At 42.8% G+C, this 25,420-nt stretch overlaps 1 protein-coding gene across 2 annotated transcripts in view; it reads right to left on the bottom strand.

The window, feature by feature from the left end:
• ptprn2 (protein tyrosine phosphatase receptor type N2) overlaps positions 1-25,420 on the bottom strand; it is a 1,069,199-nt gene that overhangs the window by 931,998 nt on the left and 111,781 nt on the right. For both annotated transcript variants that reach the window (XM_063044415.1, XM_063044416.1), the window contains exon 2: positions 857-907. In XM_063044415.1, coding sequence (XP_062900485.1) covers positions 857-907 — 51 coding nt within the window. The remainder of the gene's footprint in view (positions 1-856; positions 908-25,420) is intronic.

Genomic DNA, 25,420 nt, shown 5'->3' with positions numbered 1-25,420 from the left:
ATCCTGGAGAAACACTATTCATCTAACTGTGTACATGTGTATGGTTGAATGACAATTACACTTGCACTTGAGAGCGTTGTTATAAGTTTAGAGGGGATGCAAGGACAAATGTTTTCACCTACAGCAGGGGTTCCCAATCTGGAGCCCACGGACCCCGTGTTTCACGGTTCTGGTCCACAGCATAAAAATGATTGGTAACCCCTGAGCGAGAAGATAGTTGGAATCTGAAATGTATGTACAGAAGACTACAGACCGAGTGCTGGTTAAAAGGGATTAGTACAAATAAACATGTTATTGTCAGTGTGGACACAATGTGCCAAAGGGCTGATTGACTCTATGACATGATGATAGCATAGTGTTGTATATTTAATACCGAAGTAATGTTTGAGCAATCTTGTATATATTAATTAAGCATTCTTGCTTGTTTAAATAATTCATTATGGGTTATTTGTATAAATACGTGAATTGCATATGTTAACACGCTACCATGTGATAAGTGGCGCCTGGCTTAAAAGTAAAACCCGAAGTTAGACCTACACTTCGGACTCCCATGTCTTCTTTATAATTAGTTTAATGTCCTGAAATTACAAAACATAACACATTTTCATTTTTACCCAAATCCTCTTTCAATGAAGGCCAACACGCTGCCTCCATATCTCAATGTTCCTGTACATTGACTGTCAGTGATTCAATAAACAAGACATTCTGGTCCCTCCGAACACCAACAGCTTTCAATCCCACACAGTTAAGAAGTAGTCTGCCTTTCTATTTCTTCTTCACCAAATCCATCAGTTTAACAGCCATAGTCTAACATCCACACGTGCAAACAAATTCAAAAGGTGTTGAACCTACTCACCATTTACACAGATCTCATAGGTGTTGCACAAATCAGCTTCAAAAAAGCAGCCTGTAAGATAAGAAGTAGTATATCAATTACAAATGCATTTATATTCTAAAGCTGTAGGGAAACTCAATTGCAGGTATCTACAGAGACAAGAAAATTTGTTAAATGACATTTGATTGCGTTTATAAAAGTCTCATATTATCACATTTTTTCCAAAGTGTCTCTTGCAGACCAGAGAAAGGTGAGAATAATTATTAGAGGGTGTTGGAAAGACTGACTGAAAAAGCTAAGACAGGTATACTGTTCCTACTCATTCCTATCTCCTTTACATCAATAATGGATTGGATGTCATTCTCAAAATTTATCCTCATCTTTAATTTTTCCTGCACATTCTTCCTTTTTAAAGGATGCGTGTAGCTGGGTGACTGTCCAGGAGAAGGAATGGGAAGGTGAATAGCGCAGAGCACCCCTGTAGTCGTGCCTCTGAAAAAGTACACCGTTTTGGACACTGTTGTGGGGGATGATCTCCGAGGGTAATGCCACACAGACGGGGCTACTGGTACTGAGCATGGGTCTATGGTGCAACAGAGAGAAGAAGGGAGCGCTATTGATAGGGATCTCGATAGTGAGGGGAACAGACAGGAGATTCAGTGGACATGAATGGGACACCTGGATGGTATGTTGCCTCCAGTTGCCAGGGTCAGGGATCTCTCAGATCATGTCCACAGCATTCTGGAGGGGGAGGGAGAGCATCCAGCAGCCTCAGTACGTATTGGTACTAATGACATAGGAAGGAAAACCAAAGGGGTCTTGAAAAGAAAATTTAGAGAGCTAGGCAGGAAGCTGAGAAGCAGGACCTTCAGGGCAGTAATTTCTGAATTGCTACTTGTGCCCTGTGCCAGTGAGGGTAGAAACCGGATGATTTGGCAGATAAATGCGCAGCTGAGAATCTGGCGCAGGGGGCAGGTCTTCAGGTTTTTGGATCACTGGGATCTCTTCGGGGGGAGGTATGACCTGTTCAAAATGGATGGGTTGCACCTGAACTCGAGGGGGATCAATATTCTCATGGGCAGGCTTATTAGAGCTGTTGGGGAAAGTTTAACCTAATTTGGCAGGAGGATAGGAAACAGAGTGAAGGGACTCAGGATAGAACGAATGGCAAAAAAGCAAAGAGAGAATGCAGTCAGACTGTCAGGAAAGGCAGGCAGATGATAGGACAAATTGCAGCCAGCAGGGTGCTTAGCGATGCTTATTCAAAAAGGATAGCAAATACTGCACAGTACTCAAAGTGTTATATCGCAATACATGGAGTACAAGAAATAAGGTGTATGATCTTGTTGGACTTTTACAGATTGTCAGGTTTGATGTTGTGGCCATCACTGAATCATGGCTGAAGGATGGTTGTAGTTGGGAGCTGAATGTCCAAGGTTACACATTGTATCGGAGGGACAGGAAGGTAGGCAGAGGGGGTGGTATGGCTCTACTGGTAAAGAATGGCATCAAATCATTAGAAAGATGTGACATAGGATCCAAAAATGTTGAACATTTGTGGGTTGAGTTAAGAAACTGCAAGGGCAAAAGGACCCTGGTGGCAATTATACATAGGCCTCCAAACAGTAGCTGGGATGTGGACTACAGATTACAATGGTAAATAGAAAAGGCATGTTAAAAGGGCAACGTTATGATAGTCATGGAAGATTTTAACATGCAGGTAGGTTGGGAAAAGCAGGTTGGTAATAGATCTCAAGAGAGTTCATTTGTTGAATGCCCACAAGATGGCTTTTTAGAGCAGTTTGTCATTGAGCCTACTAGGGGATCAGCTCTACTGGATTGAGTGTTATGTAATGAACCGGAGGTATTAGGGAGCCTAAGGTAAAGGAACCCTCAGGAAGCAGTAAAGGAAATTACAGATGTATGACGGAGGAGCTGGCCAAAGTAAATTGGGAAGAGCTGCTGGAAGGGATGACAGCAGAACAGCAATGGCTTGAGTTTCTGGGAAAAATGAGGAAGGTGGAAGATAGATATATTCCAAAACCAAAGAAATAAGAGCATAAGACCATAAGATATAAGAGCAGAATTAGGCCATCTGGCCCATCGAGTCTGCTCTGCCATTCAATCATGGCTGTTCTTTTTCTTTCTCTTCCTCAAGTTCCCAGCATTCTCCCCGTAATCTTTGATGCCATGTCCAATCAAGAACCCTGTCTTACATACACCCAATGACCTGGCCACCACAGCTCAATGTGGCAAGAAATTCCACAAATTCTCCACTCTTTAGCTAAAGAAATTTCTCTGCATCTCTATTTTGAAAGGTCACACCTCTATCCTGGGGATGTGCCCTCTTATCCTAGACTCTCCCACCATGGGAAACATCCTTTCCACATCTACTGTCTAGGCCTTTCAATATTCAAAAAGTTTCAAAGAGATCCCCCCTCATCCTTCTGAATTCTAGCGAGTACAGATCCAGAGCCATCAAATGTTCCTCGTATGATAACCCTTTCATTCTGGGAACCATCCTTGTGAACCTCCTCTGGACCCTCTCCAATGCCAGCATATCTTTTCTAAAATGAGGGAATCAAAATTGTTCACAATATTCAAGGTGATGCCTCACCAGTGCCTTATAAAGCCTCAACATCACATCCTTGCTCTTGTATTCTAGACCTCTTGAAATGAATCCTAACATGGTATTTGCCTTCCTCACTACCAACTCAACCTGCAAGTTAACCTTCAGGGTGTTCTGCACAAGGACTCCCAAGTCCTTCTGCATCTCAGATTCTTGGATTTTCTCCCAGTTTAGAAAACAGTCCACACACTTATTTCTACTACCAAAGTGTATGACCATGCATTTTCCAACATTGTATTTCATTTGCTACTTTCTTGCCCACTCTCCTAATCTGTCCGATCCTTCTGCATTCTACCTGATTCCTCAATACTACCTGCCCCTCCAGCAATGTTCATATCATACACAAACTTGGCAGTAAAACCATCTATTCCTTCATCTAAATCATTTATATACAGTATAAAAAGAAGTGGTCCCAACACTGACCCCTGTGGAACTAGACACTGGCAGCAAACCAGAAAAGGACCCTTTTATTCCCACTCGCTGCCTCCTACCTATCAGCCAATGCTCTAACCACGTTAGTAATTTTCCTGTAATACCATGGGTTCTTAACTTGGTAAGCAGCCTCATGTGTGGCACCTTGTCAAAGACCTTCTGAAGGTCCAAATATACAACATCCACTGCATCCCCTTTATCTATCCTACTTGTTATCTCCGCAAACAATTGCAACAGGTTCGTCAGGCAGGAGTTTCCCTGAAGGAAACTATGCTGACTTTGTACTATCTTGTCCTGTGTCACCAAGTACTCCATCACCTCATCCTTAACAATTGACTCCAACATCTTCCCAACCACTGAGGATAGGCTAACTGGTCTATAATTTCCTTTCTGCTGCCTTCCTCCTTTCTTAAAGAATGGAGTAACGTTTGCAATTTTCCAGTCCTCTGGCACCATGCCAGAGTCCAATGATTTTTGAAAGATCATTTCTAATGTCACTACAATTTCTAATGCCACTACAATCTCTGACACTACCTCTTTCAGAACCCTAGGGTGCAGTTCCTCTTGTCCAGATGACTTATGTACCTTTAGCTTTTTTGAGCACCTTCTTTCTTGTAACAGTAACTGCACCCACTTCTCTTCCTTCACACACTACAACATCAGGCACATTGCTAGTGTCTTCCACAGTGAAGACTGACACAAAATACTCATTTAGTTCATCAGCCATCTCCTTGTCCCCCATTATTATTTCTCCTGCCTCATTTTCCACTGGTCCTATATCCACTCTCATTTCTCTTTTATTTTTAACATACTTGAAAAAACTTTTACTATCCACTTTGATATTATTTGCTAGCTTGCTTTCATATTTCATCTTTTCCCTTCTAATGACTTTTAGTTGCTGTTTGTAGGTTTTTAAAAACTTCGCAATTCTCTATCTTCCCATTAATTTTTGCTTTTTTGTATGCCCTTCCCTTGTCAGCCACAGTTGTACTGTTTTACCATTTGAGTATTTCTTCATTTTTGGAATACACCTGTCCTGCACCTTCCTCATTTCTCCCAGAATCACAAGCCACTGCTGCTCTGCTGACATCCCTGCCAGCAGCTCCTCCCAATTTACCTTGGCCAACTCCTCTCTCATACCACTGTAACTTCCCTTACTCCACTGAAATACTGCTACATCAGACTTTACTTTCTCCCTATCAAATTTCAAGTTGAACGCAATCATTCTGTGATCACTGGTTCCTAAGTGTTCTTTTACCTTAAGCTCGCTAGTCGCCTCTGGTTCATTACATAACACCCAATCCAGTAGGCTCAATGACAAACTGCTCTAAAAAGCTATCTCTTAGGCATTCAACAAACTCACTCTCTTGAGATCCATTACCAACCTGATTTTCCCAATCGACCTGCATGTTAAAATCTCCCATGTCTACCATAACATTGCCCTTTTGACTCGCCTTTTCTATTTCCTGTTGTAACCTGTGGGCCACCTCCCAGCCACTGTTGGGAGGCCTGTATATAACTGCTATCAACATCCTTTTACCCTTGCAGTTTCTTAACTCAACCCAGGAGGATTCATCATCTCCCAATCCTATGTCACATCTTTCTACTGATTTGATGCCATTCTTTACCAGTAGAGCCACACCACCCTCTCAGCCTTCCTATTCATCCGATATAAATTGTAACTTTGGACATACAGCTCCCAACTACAACATCCTTCAGCCACGATTCAGTGATGGCCACAACATCAAACCTGGCAATCTGTAACATTGCAACAAGTTCATCACCTTATTTCTTATAATTCGGGCATTTAGATACAACACTTTGAGTACTGTATTTGCTACCCTTTCTGATTCTGCATCCCTAATGATTTGATACTCAACATGTTGGCTGCAACTAAGTTCCATCACCTCCCTACTCTTCCTGACAACCTGACTGCATGTTATCTTTATTTTTTTTACCATCCGTCTTGTCCCTTCACTCCAGTTCACACCTCCCTGCCAAATTAGATTAAACCCACCCCAACAGCTCTAACAAACCCGCCCATGAGAATATTGGTTCCCCTCGGGTTCAGGTGCAACCCGTCACTTTTGAACACGTCATACCTCCCCCAGAAAAGATCCCAATGTTCCAAGAACCCGAAGCCCTGCCCCCTGCACCAGCTTGTCAGCCACGCATTTACCTGTCAAATCATCCTGTTTCTGCCCTCACTAGTGCGTGGCACAGGCAGCAATCCAGAAATACACAGATGGCAAAATAGTACAACCACGGCTGACAAGGGAAGTCAAGCTAATGTAAAAGCAAAAGAGAGGGCATACAACAAAGCAAAAGTTAGCCAGAGGACAGAGGATTGGGAAGCTTTTAAACCCTACAGTAAGCAACTAAAAGAATCATTAGGAAGGAAAAGATGAAATATGAAAGCAAGCTAGCAAACAATATCAAGGTGGATAGAAAAAGCTTTTTCAAGTATATAAAAATAAAAGGGAGGTGAGAGTGGATATAGGAGCACTAGAAAATGAGGCCAGAGAAAAAATAAAGGGGGACACGGAGATGGCAGATGAACTAAATGAATAATTTGCATCAGTCTTCACTGTGGAAGACACCAGCAGTGTGCCAGTTGTTGAAAGGTGTGAGGAAAGAGAAGTATCTACTGTTACTATTACAACAGAGAAGATGCTCAAAAAGCTGAAAGACCTAAAGGTACATAAGTCACCTGGATCAGATGAACAGCAAACAGCACCTTAGCATTCAGAATCTCTACCACTAGAGATTGTGGGGCATTGGTGATATCTTTCAAAAATCACTGGACCCTGGCATGGTTCCAGAGAACTGGAAAATTGCTAACCTCACTCCACTCTTTAAGAAAGGAGGGAGGCAGCAGAAAGGAAATTATAGACCAGTTAGCCTGACCTCAGTGGTTGGGAAGGTGCCAGAGTCAATTGTTAAGGATGAAATGATGGAGTTCTTGGTGACAAAGAAAAGATAGTACAAAGTCGGCGTAGCTTCCTTCAGAGAAAATCTTGCCTGACAAACCTGTTGGCATTCTTTGCGGAGATTACAGGTAGGATAGATAAAAGGGATGCAGTGGATGTTGTATATTTGGACTTTCAGAAGGTCTTTGTCAAGGTGCCACACATGAGGCTGCTTACCAAGTTAAGAGTCCGTGGTATTACAGGAAAGTTACTAGCATGGTCAGAGCATTGGCTGATTGGTAGCACACAATGTGTGGGAATAAAAGGATCCCTTTTGGTTGGCTGCCAGTGACAAGTGGTGTTCTGCAGGAGTTGGTGTTGGGAACATTTCTTTTTATGCTGTATGTCAATGATTTAGATGATGGAATAGATGGCTTTGCATATAATACAAGGATTGGTGGAGGGGCAGGCAGTGTTGAGAAAACAGGAAGGTTGCAGAAGGACTTAGACAGATTAGGAGAATGGGATACAGAGTGGCAAATGAAATACAATGTTGGAAAATGTATGGTCTTGCATCTTGGCAAAAGAAAAAATGTGTAGTCTATTGTCTAAACTAGGGAAAATCTAATGAGATGCAAAGAGATTTGGGATTCCTTGTGAAGAACACCCTAAAAGTTAACTTGCAGGTTGAGTCAGCGGTGAGGAAGGCAAATGCAATGTTAGCATTCATTTCAAGAGGTCTAGAATACAAGAGCAGGGCTGTGAACCTGCGGCTTTATAGGGCACTGGTGAGGCCCCACCTTGTGTATTGTGAACAGTCTGGGCTTCTTATCTAAGGAAAGATGTGCTGGCATTGGAAAGGATTCAGAGGAGGTTCACAAGGATAATTCTGGGAACGAAAGGATCATCATACGAGGATCATTTGATTGCTCAGGGTCTGTACTCACTGGAATTTACAAACGTAGAAGGATGAGGAGGTTCTTACTGAAACCTTGCAAATGTTGAAAAGCTAGACATAGTAGATGTAGAAAGGATGTTTCCCATGACGGGGGAGTCTAGGACAAGATGGCACAACATCAGTTTAACGGGGCATCCATTTAAAACAGAGATGTAAAGAAATTTCTTTAGTGAGAGTGTGGTGAATTTGTGGAATTTGTTACCACAGGCAGATGTGGAGGCCAGGTCGTGGGGTGTATTTTAGGCAGAGCTTCATAGGTTCTTGATTGGCTACAGCGTCAATGGTTACGGGGAGTGGGGCTGAGGGGGGAAAGGATCAGCCATGATTGATTGGCAGAGCAGCTGTGATGGGCCAAATGGCCTAATTCTGTTCCTACGTCTTATGTTCTTGAGGAATATTCCTCAGGATTAATATGAGAGGGCATAATATTAAGCTGATTGTAGGGAAGTATTGGGGAGATGGCAGAGGCAGGTATTTTACACAGAGTGGTAGGTGTGTAGAACATGCCTCCAGGGTTAGCGGCAGAGGCAAATACATTAGGGACATTTAAGAGACTCTTGGAGAGGCACAAGCATGAAAGAAAAATGGAGGGCTATGTCAGATTGGTTTTAGAGTAGGTTAAAGGGTTGACATAATATTGTGGGCCAAAGGGCATGCCCTATGACCTTACTGTTCTATGTTCTGTGATGGTCAATGCCCCTGCTGCTTTGCCACCCTTCCAAAACACATACATCCATTATACTTGCACCTCATGTCTAGATACAGAACAATAATTGAGATTTAATGTGCTCTTTTTTTAAACACACATCAATAAGTGAGGCTTGTTATGCCCCCTTCAAACACTCTGCAGTTGTCTGGACAAATACAACTCAAACCACTCTCAAGATGCCGAACAGCACCCAGGACAAAGCAACCCAATTTATTGGCACCCTGTAAACTATCCTAAGTGTAGATTCACAGCACTGGTGGATATTGGCTGCAGCGTGCACTATGTACAAAATATATGACAACGACTCTGACAGCAGCTTCCAAATCCACAGAATCTCTCATCAAGAAGTACAAGGCAGTAGATGAATCGAAGTCCATCAGCTGCAGCCTTCCCATCTATCCAGTGAGGTGCAGTAAAAGTTTCAATGCAAACTATTGTCCCAGAAACATTTTTGCACTGGAACTAAGTTCAAAGTTCAAAGTAAATTTATTCTGAAAGTACCAATACTGTATGTCACCATATACTATCTTGAGATTCATTTTCTTGCAGGCATTCACAGAAGAAGAGAAATACAACAGAAGCAATGAAAAACTACACACACAGACTGACAAATAACCAATGTGCAAAAGAAGACAATCTGTGCAAATAAATACAAATAATTAAGTAATTAAATAATACTGAGAAGATGAGTTGTAGAGTCCTTGAAATTGAGTCTATAGGTTGTGGAATCAGTTCAGAGATTAAGTGACATTACTGGAAACATTATTAGACATGGAATAGGGCGTGTTTGCTCTGTGAAAAATAATTCTAACCTCCGTAGTGAGCAGTTGTCATGGACACAGGAGACTCTAATATAAAAATATTTTGTTTCGGTGTTAATATCTCTCCCACTAACAAGTCCAAAGAATTTGCCGGAGCAATAAATGTTCCAGTAACATTTTAAAAGAATTAAGTTTAGCAAATGTACAAAGCCTGGTGCATGGAGCTCTTAACTTTATCACTGTTTCCACGTGAACTCTGCATAATTAGGCTGTGAAATCACACTCCTTTATAGCTTCAGTCTGTTGCACAGCGTGAAGCTTCTGGAGTACATTTGGTACGGAACTGAGTCTAGTTTAATGTTTAATTCAAGTCAAATAAATAAAGATGCTTAGTGCATAATTAAATTACTCAAGCAAGGCATCATTCGGTTCATTTTCCTACCATATTGCTCAAAGAACACTGGGCATAGATCACTCTCTCCAACTCTGTCGGATTTAGATGGGAATCCTCCGCACAATTTTTCAATTGCACTAGTCATCTTCATCTTTACCAAATCATCTTTTACTAGTTCCATTGATATAAAATAGGACAAACATTCGTTCATTGGCATGTGATTTTGTTTACTAGATTACTCCCCATTACATTTCCACACGCCTTGCTCAATGATTCCAAAACATAATCTAGTGATGTTGCAATTGCCATGGCCACTGGTGGTTTTATCCAGGACAACCCCCACCAAGTGTCTCAATTTATAAACAATTCTCAATCTTGCTTTCAAATACTTCCAGAACTCCATATCAGGTCATAGAGTCATAGAACACTACTGCACAGAAACAGGCCATTCAGCCCATCTAGTCCATGCCGACCTGGTCTTCTGCCTAGCCCCCACCTACCTGCATCCAGGCCACAGACGTCCATACCTCTCTCATCCATGTACTGATCTAAATATCTCTTAAAAATGGTACAATTTAATTAACATCTACCACTTCCACTGGCAGCTCGTTCCACACTCTCACCACCCTCTGAGAGAAGGTGTTCCCCCTCACTTGCCCCTTAAATATTTCTCCTTTCACCCTAAACCTATAATCCCTAGTTCCAGTCTCACTCAGCCTGATGTGAAAGCATCTGCAAGCATTCACCCTATCTACACCCCAAAAATATTGTGTACCTCCAGAACATTTCTCCTCATTCTCCTGCACTTCAGGAAGTAAAGTCCGAACCTATTCGACCTTTCCCAATAACTCAGGGTCTCTAGTCTGGGAAACATCCTTGTATATTTTCTCTGTGCTCTTTCAAGTTTATTGATATCTTTCATGTAGGTAGGTGACCAGACTGCAGACAATAATCTAAATTTGATCTCACCATCATCTTGTACAACTTCAACAAAACAACACACCTCCTGAACTCAGTGTCCTGATTCATGAAGGCCAATATACCTAACGCTCTCTTTATAACTGTTTCTACCTATGATGCCATTACCTCCCACTCTACCTTCATACCCATCTCCACTTCTTCAACCTTCCAAAATGTCAGTGCTTGTCTCACTCTGGTATCCAGCATAGTGGCTCAAACACAGTGACCAAGTTCAAACCTGACCTCTGGTGCTGATGATGTGGAGTTTGCAATTTGTCCCTGTGACGGTCGAGGTGGCATCTGCATACAATGCTCCTTTGGTCGACATCTTCTGGATAGATCGTGAAACCATCTTTTTCACTTCTTTTTTGTCTTTTACATTTGTGTCTCATCTTGAATATGATTCTGGCACCGCTGGAGCCTGTGTTTTGCTGTTTGGTGGTCATTAGGGTGCTTCAGAACTCTGCCGTCTCCAAGAGGATTCCAGGAAGGAGACAGCGTGAGTGAACCTCGTGGCAAGAAGTCTGCAAGCCAACATTTGACCCCAATTTGCCAATTACAGCATCCATTGTTCACCGATTAAAATCACGAGGGCGATTGAAGCATCAAGGCGAGTACATAAGTTTGTTGGGTGTTCTGGCGCACCGCTGTCTCCGAGGGGAATCCAGGAGGCAGAGGCAGTGTGCACAAACCTCATAGCGGGCAGGCTGCAGGACAGGGTACAGGTCAACGTTCAGCTCCATTTCACCAATTAAAGCTTCTATTGTTTGCCAATTAAAGCGACGAGGGAGAATGATGCATCGAAGCGCGTGCAGAGGGTGAGCACCGGCTACTTGCCTTTTGATTGGTTTCTCTGTACCAGAGAGGGGAGAGCCTGCCTCTGCGCATGGAGAGTGTTGCCCAGGTTTCTTCTGCACCTTGGATATTGACTTGGACTCGGACTCTAGACTTTTTTTCAGTCTTATAAATTTATATTCGGTGTTTTCTCACTTGATCTCAGTTTTTTCTGTGCAGGAAGGGGAATCTGGAGATTGGTGTGCCTGATCTATTTTTGCTCGCCACTTTTGTGCTGGGAGGAGGGATTTGGGGGGTCGATGTGCCTGTTCCATATTTGTTTTTTTTGCTTGGGGAGGGGGGATTTCAGGGTTGATGATCATGCTGCCTTTCTTTTCTTTCTTGGTTTCATGGCTGCCCGGAGACTGAAGAATTTCAGATTGGTATACTTTGATAACAAAAGAACCTTTGAGCGTTTGACTACATGGATTTCCCATGGACGCTCCCATTTCCCCCACATCCCAAATATGTTCTTGCTGGAAGGTTAATTGGCCAATATAAAGTGCCCCTAATGTGTAGTTGAGTGATAGGATTGTGGGGCAGGTGTGGCAGTAAAGATTGCAGTGTGGCCAGAGTTGATGAGAATATGGGGAAAACAGAGTAGGATTAGGACAAATGAATGCTCAGTGGCTAACATGGACTCAGTGGACTGAAATTTCCATGCCATCTGAATCTATGACATTGGTAAATGCATCTGTAGTTGCTAAACCTGGCAAATTCTTGACTCTACACTCAATCTCCTCACCTCTCTCATTTGCAATTCAAGATGCGCCTTCAAATGAAACTCCTTATCTGTTCTTCAGTGGTTCAGAGCTAAGTGTTTATTAATGCTTTTGTGAAGCACCTTCAGAGGGCCACGGTGGTGAGAAGATAAAAGCAGTCTGTATTTAAGTAACATCTTTAAGGTATTTATCCCTGCCAGGATGCTTCGCCATAGTGTCATTAAGCATATTAACGTTAATGAAGATTAAACATTATTTACAACAGGGGCAGCACGATAGCACGTTAGCAAAACGCTTTACATTACAGGCGACCTGTGTTCAACATTCTCTTGGTGACCGTATGGATTTCCTCCAGTTGCTCCAGTTTCAAAGATCTACCAGTTGGTAGATTAATTGGTCATTACCAACTGTCCTGTGATTAGGCTCAGATTACATCGGGGGATTGCTGGTGGGCAGCATGCTTCGAAGTGCTGGAAGGGCCTATTCTGCACTGTATCGTAATCAATCAATCAACAGAGTCATAGAGCAATACAGCATGGGTATAGGCCTTTCCTTCCAACAAGTCCATTCTAACCATGGTGCCTACCCAGCTACTCCCAATTTCCTGCATTCCATCCCTAGCCCTCTAAACCCCACCCCTCCATATACCTATCCAAGTGTTTCTTAAATCGTACAATTGTTTGATATTCTGTGTGTTATTCACTTGCATTTTGCTGTTTGCACAACTTGTACTTTTTTTTTCACATGTTGGATGTTGATGTTTCTTGAACTGGTTGCATGATGTTCCTTTGTTTTGTGGATGCCTGTGGGAGGGCGAATCTCGGAGTTGTATTCTGTGTACATACTTTGATAATAAATAGAAAGTCTACAGCACAATACCGGCCCTTTCTGCCCACAAAGCTGTGCCGAACATGTTCTTACCTGAGAAATTACCTAGGATTACCCATAGCCCTCTATTTTTCTGAGCTCCATGTACCTGTCCAGGAGTAGCCACCTCCTCCATGCAGCCCACTCCACACACTCACCACTCTCTGCATAAAAAACTTACCCCTGATATCTCCTCTGTACCTACTTCCAAGCACCTTAAAACTGTGCCCTCTCGTGCTAGCCATTTCAGACCTGGGAAAAAGCCTCTGACTATCGACATGATCAATGCCTCTCCATCGTCTTATAATGAGAAGTACTTTGAATCTTTTGTACCTGCTCCTACCACTCCTTCCGGCACCTCATTCCATCTACTCACCATCCTCTGCATGAATAAGTTGCCCCTCAGGTCTCTGAGTACAGTATGTTCCCTAGTTTTGGTCCCCCTACCCTGGGGAGAAGACTGTTACAATCCACCATCTCCTTGCTAAGGTTGCCCCTCATTCTCCTATGTTCCAAAACTAAAAGATCTAACCCAGACAACCTCTCTCTAGAACTTAGGCACTCTAGTCCTGCCAACATCCTTGTTGACTGTTCATTCCCTCCATAGATGTTGTCTGACCTGTTGAGTTCCTCCATTGCTTTTTGTGTTGCTCCAGATTCCAGCATCCGAAGTTGCGTGGAAGTGAGTATAGAGGTTAAAATCGTGGAAATATGCTTGGCACAGGGAAGCCTACCGCACTCACACCCAAGTTATTGGTAAACACATTCTGTACTTGTAGTTCTTACCTAACACCAGCTCTGACCACACCAGCCCTTTCACTGGTTGGTATTGTAGGTTATGACAGTGGATCAGTCCTGTACATAAATCATTCAGACCGTTATACAATCCTACAATAGAAACATTCTTGCTCACATTTCCAATGGTAAGACTGAAGGCTGGGTCTAGTCTTACTGCACATGGCCAGAATCAGGAGAACCTGCTGGAGGAAATCACTGTATTTGCGTTGGAATCCTACATCCAATACATCTGAATTTAGGACCAAGAATAGAGCACCCATAAATATATTGGCTGTTAATGCATAAACTTCTATGGGGTAAGCAAGATGAATGTTTCCAAGTTTCCTGTACGCTCGCATTCAAACAGAATATAGGCCAACTGCTATATTATAAAAGTACCTTGCATCTGGCTTTCGACTCAGAAAGTCCCTATAAGATACAGGAGCACAATTAGGCCATTTGGCCCATCAAGTCTGCTCCACCATTTCATCATGGTTGATCCATATTCCCTTTCAACCCCAATCTCCTGCATTTTCTCCATGTCCCTTCATGCCCTGTCTAATCAAGAATCTATCAACCCTGGCCTTAAATATACCCAATGACTTGGCCTCCACCACCACCTGTAGCAACAAATTCCCCAGATTCACCACTCCCTGGCTAAAGAAATTCCTCCTCACCTCTGTTCTAAAAGGACGCCCCTCTATTCTGAGGCTGTATCCTCTGGTTTTTGACTCCTCCACATTTGCCTTCCTCACCAGTGACTGAACCTGCAAACTAACCTCTAAGGAAACCTGCACAAGGACTCTCAAGTCCCTTTGCATCTCAGATTTTTGAATTTTCTCTCCATTTAGAAAATAGTTTATGCTTTTATTTCTTATACCATACAATTCCCAATACTGAATTCTATCTGCCACTTCTTTGCCCATTATCCGAATCTGTCTAGGTTCTTCTGTAGCCTCTCTACTTCCTCAAAACTACCTGCCCCTCCACCTATTTTTGTATCATCTGCAAACTTGGCCACAAAGCTACCAATTCCATTATCCAAGACATTGACATTTAACGTAAAAAAATCGGTCCCACCGCTCTTCCGCCCCCTAACACTCTCAAACCTCTGGCTTACTACTAGTGTCTTCCACAGTGAAGACTGATGCAAAATACTTACTTAGTTACCTGCCATTTCTTTGTCCCCCATTACTACCTCTCCAGCATCATTGCCCAGTGGTCTGAAATCCACTCTTGCCTCTCTTTTGCACTTTATGTGTCTGAACAAACATTTGGTATCCTCTTTAATATTACTGGCTAGCTTACTTTTGTATTCCATCTTTTCCTTCTTAATAACTGTGTTCGTTGCTTTCCGTTAGTTTTTAAAAGCTTCCCAATCCTCTGACTTCCCACTAATTTTTACTCTATTATATGCCCTCTCTTTGGCTTTTATGTGGATTTTTGACTTGTCTTGACTTCTATGTTGGTTTTTGACCTCCACAATAGTATCATCTTGCCTTTAGAATACTTCTTCCTCTTTAGCATGTATATGTACTGTGCCTTCCAAATTGCTTCCAGAAATTCCAGCCACTGCTGCTCTGCCATTATCCCTGCCAGTATTCTTTTCCAATCAATTTTGGTCAGTTCCTCTCTCATGCTTCTGTAATTCTCTTTACTCCACTGTAATACTGATACTTTTGACTTTAGCTTCTCCTTCTCAAATTGCAGGGTGAATTCTATCATATTATGATCACTTTTTCCTAAGGGTTCCTTTACCTTAAGCTCTCTAATCAATTCTGGTTCATTGCACAACACCCAATACAGAATAACAGATCCCCTAGTAGTGCTCTAAAAAGCCATCTTGTAGGCATTCTAGAAATTCTCCTTCTTGGGATCCAGCACCAACCTGGTTTTCCCAAACTACCTGCATATTGAAATCCTCCATGACTATTGTAACATTGCCCTTTTGGTATACATTTTCTATCCCCCATTGTAATTCGTAGGCAATATCCTTACTACTGCTTGGTGGCCTATATATAACTCCCATCAAGTTTTTTTTTACCCTTGCAGTTCCTTTGCTCAATCCACAATGATTCAACACCCCCCAATCCTATGCCACCTCTTTCTAATAATTTGATTTCAGTTCCTTTCCTTCCACAGATGCTGCTCAACCTGTCGAGTTCCAACAGATTGCCTGTTGCTCCAGCTTCACTGTTCAGTGTTTGTACAATGTCTGCTCTTCCAAAAAAAAGTAATAGCAAAAGTCTTCACTGCTGTGGTTTTGTCATCTTCCAGTGAAAGACAAGCTGGAATCAGTAACAGCCATCAACTTCAGGCAGGAAAATGAGCTCTAATTAATACTTGCAGCATGAAATAATACAAGCTCTAGATGACAATGAAGCCATGTAACTTACTGGCTTACATAAGGCAGCTGAAGTAGATGTCTAGAAACTCTACATGCTGTAAAGCATGGAAGTATTCGGTACAAGAACTGAAGCACTGTTAAAGATAGCTCCAGTGGGAAACAGCCAAGCTTGTACTAAGAGCTATGGTGCTGTAGAGTGTGGAGGGGAGGATCCATATATGGCTTAGCAACAAATTTAAAATCCAGTGCAGTTGGTATTAGGAGCAAGAGCAGAGCATCCAAAAGCATATTCACCGTTAATCCAACTGGCATTTAGAATATCCTTCGGCATGAAATTCCATGCAGAAAGTAAGGTGGATATTTCCAAGTTCACTGTGAAAATCTCCCTCACTCAAACAGAATATGTATTGAGTATGAGGTGCTGTATTACAATGGCACCCATCAACATTAATTTTTATTTTCAAGGAATGTGAGCATCGAACATGGTACAGCTTCAGGCTCTTCGGCCCACAATGTCGTGGTGAACTAATTAAATTAGTAACCAAATACCCGACTGAACAAATCCGTTCTGCCGACACAACGTCCATGTTCTTCCATTTCCCACAAATTTATGTGCTTCCTGAATGCTCCTATTTTATGTGTCTCCATGATGACTCCAGGAAACCACTACACTGCGTAAAAAAATTGCTATGCACATCTCCTTTGAATCTATCCCCTCTCACCTTAAATACATGCCCTCTGGGCATGTGCAGCCAACTTATTATACTGCTGTGGCAGACAATGTTAATAAAGCATTCATTAAATTTATTTATAAGCAGATTGCCCGTGGCATTGCTCCTAAGTAGACTGAAATTGGAACAGGAAGCAGAACTAACTCTTTCACAGGTTTCTACGGTGTAGCTCAGGTGCACCCTGTGACATGTTCCAAATCCAGATAACTGCAGCTCATTATAAATTCTGGTAAAGTAGCTGCTTATAATTTTCTGCCTTCAGCTCAGATGTAACCATCAAATTGTTACCGGTGGTGGTGGTGGTGGGGGGTACAGTAGCATAGCGGTTAGTATGACACTATCATAATGCCAGCAACCCAGGTTCAATTCCCGCTGCTGTCTGTACATTCTCCCAGTGACTGTGTGCATTTCCTCTGACTGTTCCAGTTCCTCCCATATTCCAAAGATACACAAGTTAGTAGGTTAAAAGGTTGCATGGGTGTAATCGGGCAGCACTGGCTTGTTAGTTTTTTAAAACTATACTTCAAGCTCCTAGATTTCAGGTAAGAGATTCAGAAGGGGGCTGAAGAGATTCATTTTCAACTGAGGAATTGGAATACACTTCTTGAGCAGATGGTGAAAGGTGATAGCATCTAACTTGCCTAGATGAGTATTTGAATTGCCTGGTCATGGAAGGTTGTGGGCAAAGCTCTGGAAGATGGGATTAATACAGATGGGTCACTGTGGGCTAAATAGCCAACTTCCATGTTGCATGATGCTATGATATTATGACTGAGATGATTTATGCTGCCTCCCCACCCTTCGACTATTGTTTCAACTTTATAAAACCCTGGAGAATTGTGTTCAATCCTGTTAGCTTCATTGTAGGAGGATATGTAGGAGGGTGCGGAACGAGTCTGCCAGGATGCTGCCTGGATTAGAGGGTAGTGCTATAAGGAGAGGTTTTTCAGCAGTGGTGGACACAGAGGGGAGACCTGATAAAAGTTTAAAATATTTGTCCGTTTGCTCATTATGTGCTGTGTCGTATGACGAAGGTGATTATGGTCTTTCCATGACCATGATTGTTCTTGGCAAATTTTTCTACGGAAGTGGTTCGCCATTGCCTTCTTCTGGGTAGTGTCTTTACAATACAGGTGAGCCCAGCCATTATCAATACTCTTCAGAGATTGCTAGCCTGGCGTCAGTGGTTATATAATTAGGACTTGTGACATACACCAGTTGTTCATACAACCATTCACCACCTGCTCCCATGGCATCACATGACCCTAATCAGGGGGTGGGGGGGATAAGCAGGTGCTACACCTTGCCCAAGGGTGACCTACAGGATAGGTGAGGGAAGGAGTGTCTTCCACCTCCTTTGATAGAGACATATCTCCACACTACCACCCAAGATTATAGATTGGATAGCTGGTATTTTTACCCCCCCCAGGATCAAAATGCCTAACACTTGAAGGGCACAAACCTTATACAGCTCAGGGCTGGAATACTGTTGTGCTATCACAGTTCAATTCCAGCAGCCTCTGGAAGGACTTTGTCCTCCCCATCAACCTGACGGTTCCCTCTAGGTGTTCTGGTTTCCTGCTACAGTTCAAAGACAGACAAGTTAGTCGGTTAATTGGTCATTGTAACCTGTCCTATGATTAGGCTGGCGTTGAATAGGCGGGCTACTGGGCAGTGAGGCCTGTTAGGCCGGAGGGCCTGTTCCGCACTGTATCTCTAAATAAAAAAAAATAGAAGGCATGCCCACAAGGTGGGAGAGGGTAAAATCAAAGGAGATGTGGGAGCCAGTGCTTTACACAGAGTGCTAGGCTCTTTGAATGCATGCTATAGCGGAGGAAAGTATGAGAGAGATATTTAAGAGGCACTGAGAACCAAGAAATATGGTCATTGTATAGGCAGAAGGCAATAATTTCGTTATTTGGCACAACACCATGGGCCAAAGAGCCTGCTCTTGTGCTGTACTGCTCTATTATCATGAAGGGTTAATATTCTCCTCTTTACCCCTTATTTAGGCATCCGTTAGTCTCGTGAGACTAGGGATTTGCGCCTTGGAAGGTTTCCAGGGCACAGGCCTGGGCAAGGTTATATGGAAGACCAGCAGTTGCCCATGCTGCAAGTCTCCCCTCTCCACGTCACCAATGTTGTCCAAAGCACACTAAGGCCGATACAGCTTGGCACCGGTGTCGCTGCAGAGCAATGTGTGGTTAACTGCCTCGCTCAAGGACACAACACGCTGCCTCAGCTGAGGCTCGAACTAGTGACCTTCAGATCACTAGACCGACGCCTTAACCACTTGGCCACGTGCCAATGCCCCTTATTTAATTGATGATTAAATCCTCTATCACTCTGAAATCCCTCTTCAACTTCACAAGCCTCATCGGGGGAACAGAGGTGGAGAGGGTCAGCCGTTTTAAATTTCTCGGTGTTATCGTTTCAGAGGACCTGTCCTGGGCCCAGCACACAAGTACAATTAATAAGAAAGCACAGCAATGCCTCTTCATCCGTAGGAGTTTGCGAAGTTTCGGCATGACATCTAAAACCTTGACAAGCCTCTATAGATGAAAGGTGGAGAGTATGTTGACAGGTTGCATCACTGCCTGGTGTAGAAACAACAATGCCTTTGAACAGAAAATCCTACAAAAAGTAGTGGAAACTGTCCAGTCCATCACAAATAACATGCCCCCCACTACTGAGCACAGCTACATGGAGTGCTGTCACAGGAAGCAGCGTCCATCATCCAGGAGCCCCACCACCCAGGACGTGCTCTCCTCTCACTGCTGCCACCAAGAAAATGTACAGAAGCCTCAGGACTCACACCACTAGGTTCAGGAACAGTTAATACCCCCCAACTGTCCGACTCTTGAACCAATGGCAATAACTTCACTGGCCCCGTCACTGAACTGTTCTCACAACCTGTGGACTGACTTTCAAGGGGTTTTCATCTTACGTTCTCAATTTTGATTAATTACTTATTTTTTTCTTTTTGCAATTGCAGTTTGTTGGCTTTTACACGCACTGGTTGTCTGCCCCGTTGGGTGTGGTCTTCCATTGACTCTATTATGTCTATTGGTTTAACTGACATGCCCGCAAGAAAGCGAAACTCAGGGTTGTATGCGGTGACATAAATGTACTTAGACAGTAAATTTACTTTGAACTTCGAACAAACGTCTACATTTGATGCACAGGAAAATGTGAAGGCAAAATTCGGAAGGTGACCATTATGGTTTTCAGTTTGTTTGCATATACGTGCTGGAAATCATCAAAACTGTGCAAAAACAGGAAGTACGAGCCAACAGACAATAGACAATAGGTGCAGGATTAGGCCATTCGGCCCTTCGAGCCAGCACCACCATTCACTGTGATCATGGCTGATCATCCACAATCAGTACCCCATTCCTGCCTTCTCCCCATATCCCTTGACTCCGGCTGTCGGCTTTCCTGGGTACTACAAGCAGTGACATCAGTGAAAGTAGAGCAGCAAGGTCTCTAAGTTCTGTGCTAGTTTTGGTCAGGTTGATGCTTTTGCAAGATTTCTTGGGTTGGTAGACACTGACCGTTGGAACATTTTTGGCAGAGCAGTTTCAGTGCTCGAGCACTCCTTCACCACATAATGAAGCACAGCACACAGAACTTTAGTGACTAATGCACACTGTCACACTGGAAAATTAAACACATGCAGCACAAAGAGCGTGATGTAACTGAATATCCCCTTTAACCAGAAAGTGACAGCACATCCACCATTTGACTGCCAGATGGCATTGGTGATGAGATGCAAGACAAACGACAGGTCAGAAAGATTCATTTGGTCAGAAGCCAAATGTGGTAACGTTTGATTTTAGACACTGCGAAATATTTCCGTCTTCTTCCAAGCTCTATTTAAGAAATAGCTTTTGATGCCTCGAATATATTTTGTTGTTTAAACTCTCCCAGCAATAAATGGTAGTTCCACAAAGCTAAACAGCATTTGATGAAGGGTCTCAACCCAAAAGGTCGACTAGACTCTTTTTCAAGGATACTGCCTGGCCTGCTGAGTTCCTGCAGCATTTTGTGTGTGTTACTAGGATTTATACCCATTCACTTGTGTTAAATATATAACAGTGGAATTTCAATTTTGTTCCAGACTACAATTACAGGTGACTCAGACACCTCATCAGTTTCAATATTCTGTGCTGGACTGCACAGCATCTCACTCTGCAGTGATCAGGGTACCTGACTAGCAAGCTGGGAAATGGATGACAGAGGTGCTCAGAGAGCCTGGAGAGTTCTGGAGTTCCGAGTTCAAATCTGACGATGCCTGCAAGGAGTTTACACATTCTCTCCATCCGTGTTTTCCAGGCACTCCCGTTTCCTACCGTAGTCCAAAGACATACCGGTTAGTAGTTAATTGGTCATTGTAAATTGTCCTGTGATTAGGCTATGGTTAAAAAGGGGTTGTTGGGCCAGAGGGCTATTTCCATGCTGTACCTCTAAATAAATAAAAGGTAAAGTGTTGGCTAATATACAGTACTGTGCAAAAGACTTACGCACATACAGTATATATACACAGCTAGGATGCTCGAGACTTTTGCACTGCATTGTAGTAATTTTATGTACTGCACTGTTCCATAGCATTAAAAAAAAACAAATTTCATGACATATGTGAGTGTAGACAAACATGGTTCTGATATGGGTCTCTATTGTGTACCAGGAGCTCAACATCTTTTTAATGCTAACTGGTTAAATAAATATAGAATAACTGAAACCATTCAAAAAATTTTAAAAACAAGTCAGTGTAACATAAGCCAATTCTGAAGTCAATACAATTGTCAAATAGATTTTTATAAAACCTGCATACAAAACACTGGAGGAACTCAGCAGGTTAGACAGCATCTATGGAAAAGTAAAGATTCAAAGTTTCAAAGCACATTTATTATCAAAGAATGTATAAATTATACAAACTTGAGGATTGGGAAACTTTTAAAGAGCAACAGAGGATAACTAAAAAGGCAATATGGGGAGAAAAGATGAGATACGAAGGAAAGCGGACCAAGAATATAAAGGAGGATAGTAAAAAGCTTCTTTAGGTATGTGAAGAGGAAAAAATTAGTTAAGACCAAAGTTGGGCCCTTGAAGACAGAAACGGGTGAATTTATTATGGGGAACAAGGAAAAGGCAGATGAGTTGAACAGGTACTTTGGATCTGTCTTCACAAGGGAAGACACAAACAATCTCTCAGATGTAATAGTAGCCGGAGGACCTAAGGTAACAGAGGAACTGAAGGAGATTCACATTAGGCAGAAAATGGTGTTGGATAGACTGATGGGACTGAAGGCTTATAAATCCCCAGGGCCTGATGGTCTGCACCCCAGGGTACTTAAGGAGGTGGCTCTAGAAATTGTGGACGCATTGGTAATTATTTTCCAATGTTTTATAGATTCAGGATCAGTTCCTGAGGACTGGAGGATAGCTAATGTTATCCCACTTTTTAAGAAAGGAGGGAGAGAGAAAACAGGGATTATAGACCAGTTAGCCTGACATCAGCGGTGGGGAAGATACTGGAGTCAATTATAAAGGATGAAATAGCGGCATATTTGGTTAGCAGTAACAGGATCTGTCCAAATCAGCATGGATATACAAAGGGGAAATCATGCTTGACTAATCTTCTGGAATTTTTTGAGGATGTAACTATGAAAATGGGCAAGGGAGAGCCAGTGGATGTAGTGTACCTGAACTTTCAGAAAGGTACTACAAAGGAAATTAGTGGGCAAAATTAGAACAGATGGTATTGGGGGGTAGGGTACTGATATGGATGGAAAATTGGTTGGCAGATAGGAAACAAAGAGTAGGGATTAATGGGTCCCCTTCAGAATGGCAGGCGGTGACTAGTGGGGTACCACAAGGCTCAGTGCTAGGACTGCAGCTATTTACAATAACATTAATGATTTAGATGAAGGGATTAAAAGTAACATTAGCAAATTTTTAGATGACACAAATCTGGGTGGCAATGTGAAATGTGTGGAGGATGTTGAGATAATGCAGGATGACTTGGACAGGTTGGGTGAGTGGGCAGATGCATGGCAGATGCAGTTTAATGTGGTTAACTGTGAGGTTATCTACTTTGGTGGCAAGAACAGGAAGGCAGATTACTATTTGAATAGTGTCAAGTTAGGAAAAGGGGAAGTACAACGAGATCTTGGTGTCCTTGTTCATCAGTCACTGAAAGTAAGCATGCAGGTACAGCAGGCAGTGAAGAAAGCTAATGGCATGTCGGCCTTCATAACAAGGGGAGTTGAGTATAGGAGCAAAGAGGTCCTTCTGCAGTTGTACAAGGCCCTGGTGAGGCCCCACTTGGAGTATTGTGTGCAGTTTTGGTCTCCAAATTTGAGGAAGGATATTCTTGCTATTGAGGGAGTGCAGCGGAGGTTCATGAAGTTAATTCCTGGGATGGTGGGACTGTCATATGTTGAAAGATTGGAGCGACTGGGATTGTATACACTGGAATTTAGAAGGATGAGAGGGATCTGATTGAAACATATAAGATTATTAAGGGATTGGAGACGCTAGAGGCAGGAAACATGTTCCTGATGTTGGGGGAGTCAGAACCAGAGGCCACAGTTTAAGAATTAGGGGTAGGCCATTTAGAACAGAATTGAGGAAAAACTTTTTCACCCAGAGAGTTGTGGATCTGTGGAATGCTCTGCCTCAGAAGGCAGTGGAGGCCAATTCTCTGGATGCTTTCAAGAAAGAGTTAGATAGAGCTCTTAATGATAGTGGAGTCAAGGGATATGGGGAGAAGGCAGGAACAGGGTACTGATTGTGGATGATCAGCCATGATCACAGTGAATGGCGGTGCTGGCTCGAAGGGCCGAATGGCCTACTCCTGCACCTATTGTCTATTGTTTTCTTAACAGGAAGTCACAAAGCAAGGAACCCAAAAAATCCCAATTAAAAAGAAATAAGACTGACCCCCAGTGCCCACAGACAAAGAGAGAAAAAACACAAAACAAATCATGCAAACAATATAAGCAAGCATCAACAGCAGCATTCTGAACCAAATTGTGTCCTCGGATCCAAATCCCCAGACAGCCTGCAATAGCCCCAAAGCCTCGGTGTTCAGTTCATCATATTAATGGGACAAATCGCCTCACAGACTTAACATCACAGAGAGTGAAGCCCCCAGACTGTCTGGGTCATCATTTAAATTGTCCGAACCTCGCACTGGGACTGGGCCCTGCCGCCAGCAAATCGCTCCAGCCTAGATTTCACCGCCGAAGGAACCTCTCCAAATCGGCTCAGCACCCAGCGCAATCCAACCTCACCCGACTCTCAACACCCTGCCTTGCCAGTCTATATGGACTGGCACCTAGATTGTCCAAACACTGGATTGTACTTCGTATTAGGACTCAGGCTTTGCCGCTGTAAATTGCTCCAGGACTTGAACACACCACCCAGGAATTCGTTTTGGACCTGGATTTCACTGCTGAAGAAACTGTTCTCGATCTCTCCAAATCAGTCTGGAGCTTCTTACCCAGTTTAGAAGGATGGGCATCGGAACTCTCCTCCCCTCCGATCGTTCACTTGAACCAGCATGGCTCCGACTCCAAGTTCGTCGATTTTGCAGCACACCAGCAGGGCATATCTCTCGAGTTTGCTTTGCCCTCACTCACCTCTTCATTGTTTGCGGTGATAGTTTACCATGACTTACTTCAAAAAGTACATTATTAATAATGGTTTTAATCCAATTCCTTTTTAATAATGAGTTGACATTTCAGACCAAGGCCCTTCATCAGGGCTGGAAAGAAGGGGGAAGAAGCCAAAATAAGAAGGTGGTGGGAAACCAGGTGAGGGGGAAGGTGGTAAACAAGAATCTCTTGTGTTCAAATAAACTCTTCTTGGGCTTCTAGCAGGGTCCAGGTATCAATTACCTCTACCTAGATGGAAGCCTGAGAGGAGGTTATTTGTCATATAAGTCGATCCTTTCCGTATCTCTTGTGTTTTTAAGAATGTATTTGCTCACTGGATGTGAACATTGCTGGCATTGTAGTCTTTTATTACCCACCCTTAAGTGATCCTGAAGTGACTCCCCTCATTAAGAGTCAAACACATTCCTGGGTCTGTAGTTACACAGTTACCACCCTGGTATGGGAGCTGAGTTTCTTCCTAAACTCATCTTCAACAGTATCAACATTTCATGGTCACAAATATAGAGAAGAATGGTTTAAATCTACACTATATATGCATAATAACTCGAATGCAGGTACACCAGCTACCATAGAGATGTTTGCACACTTATGTCCCTACGAGAACAGTCCGGCCTCTGGATTGAAATCCAGTAATTTAACCACAATAGTACTTATACAAGGACAGACTTGATGAAAGAGGAAAGTTCATTTCATTTCTTAAGATTCAAGGTTCAAGTTTATTTGTCATGTGTACACCTTGAATCTTAAAGTTAAATTTATTTTACACAAAGCTTCACCAAACTTGCTAAGCATTTCCAGCATATTATCTTTATTACAGAAAATAATCTTGCTTGCCATGAAACATTAGCATAGTGTGGTTTGCTGTGTAATTTT

This window comes from Mobula hypostoma, chromosome 3 (genome assembly GCF_963921235.1).
Source record: "Mobula hypostoma chromosome 3, sMobHyp1.1, whole genome shotgun sequence".
Lineage (NCBI taxonomy): Eukaryota > Metazoa > Chordata > Chondrichthyes > Myliobatiformes > Myliobatidae > Mobula > Mobula hypostoma.
The sequence above is the reverse complement of the archived record's forward strand: the minus strand, read 5'-3'. Positions and strand labels throughout refer to the sequence as shown.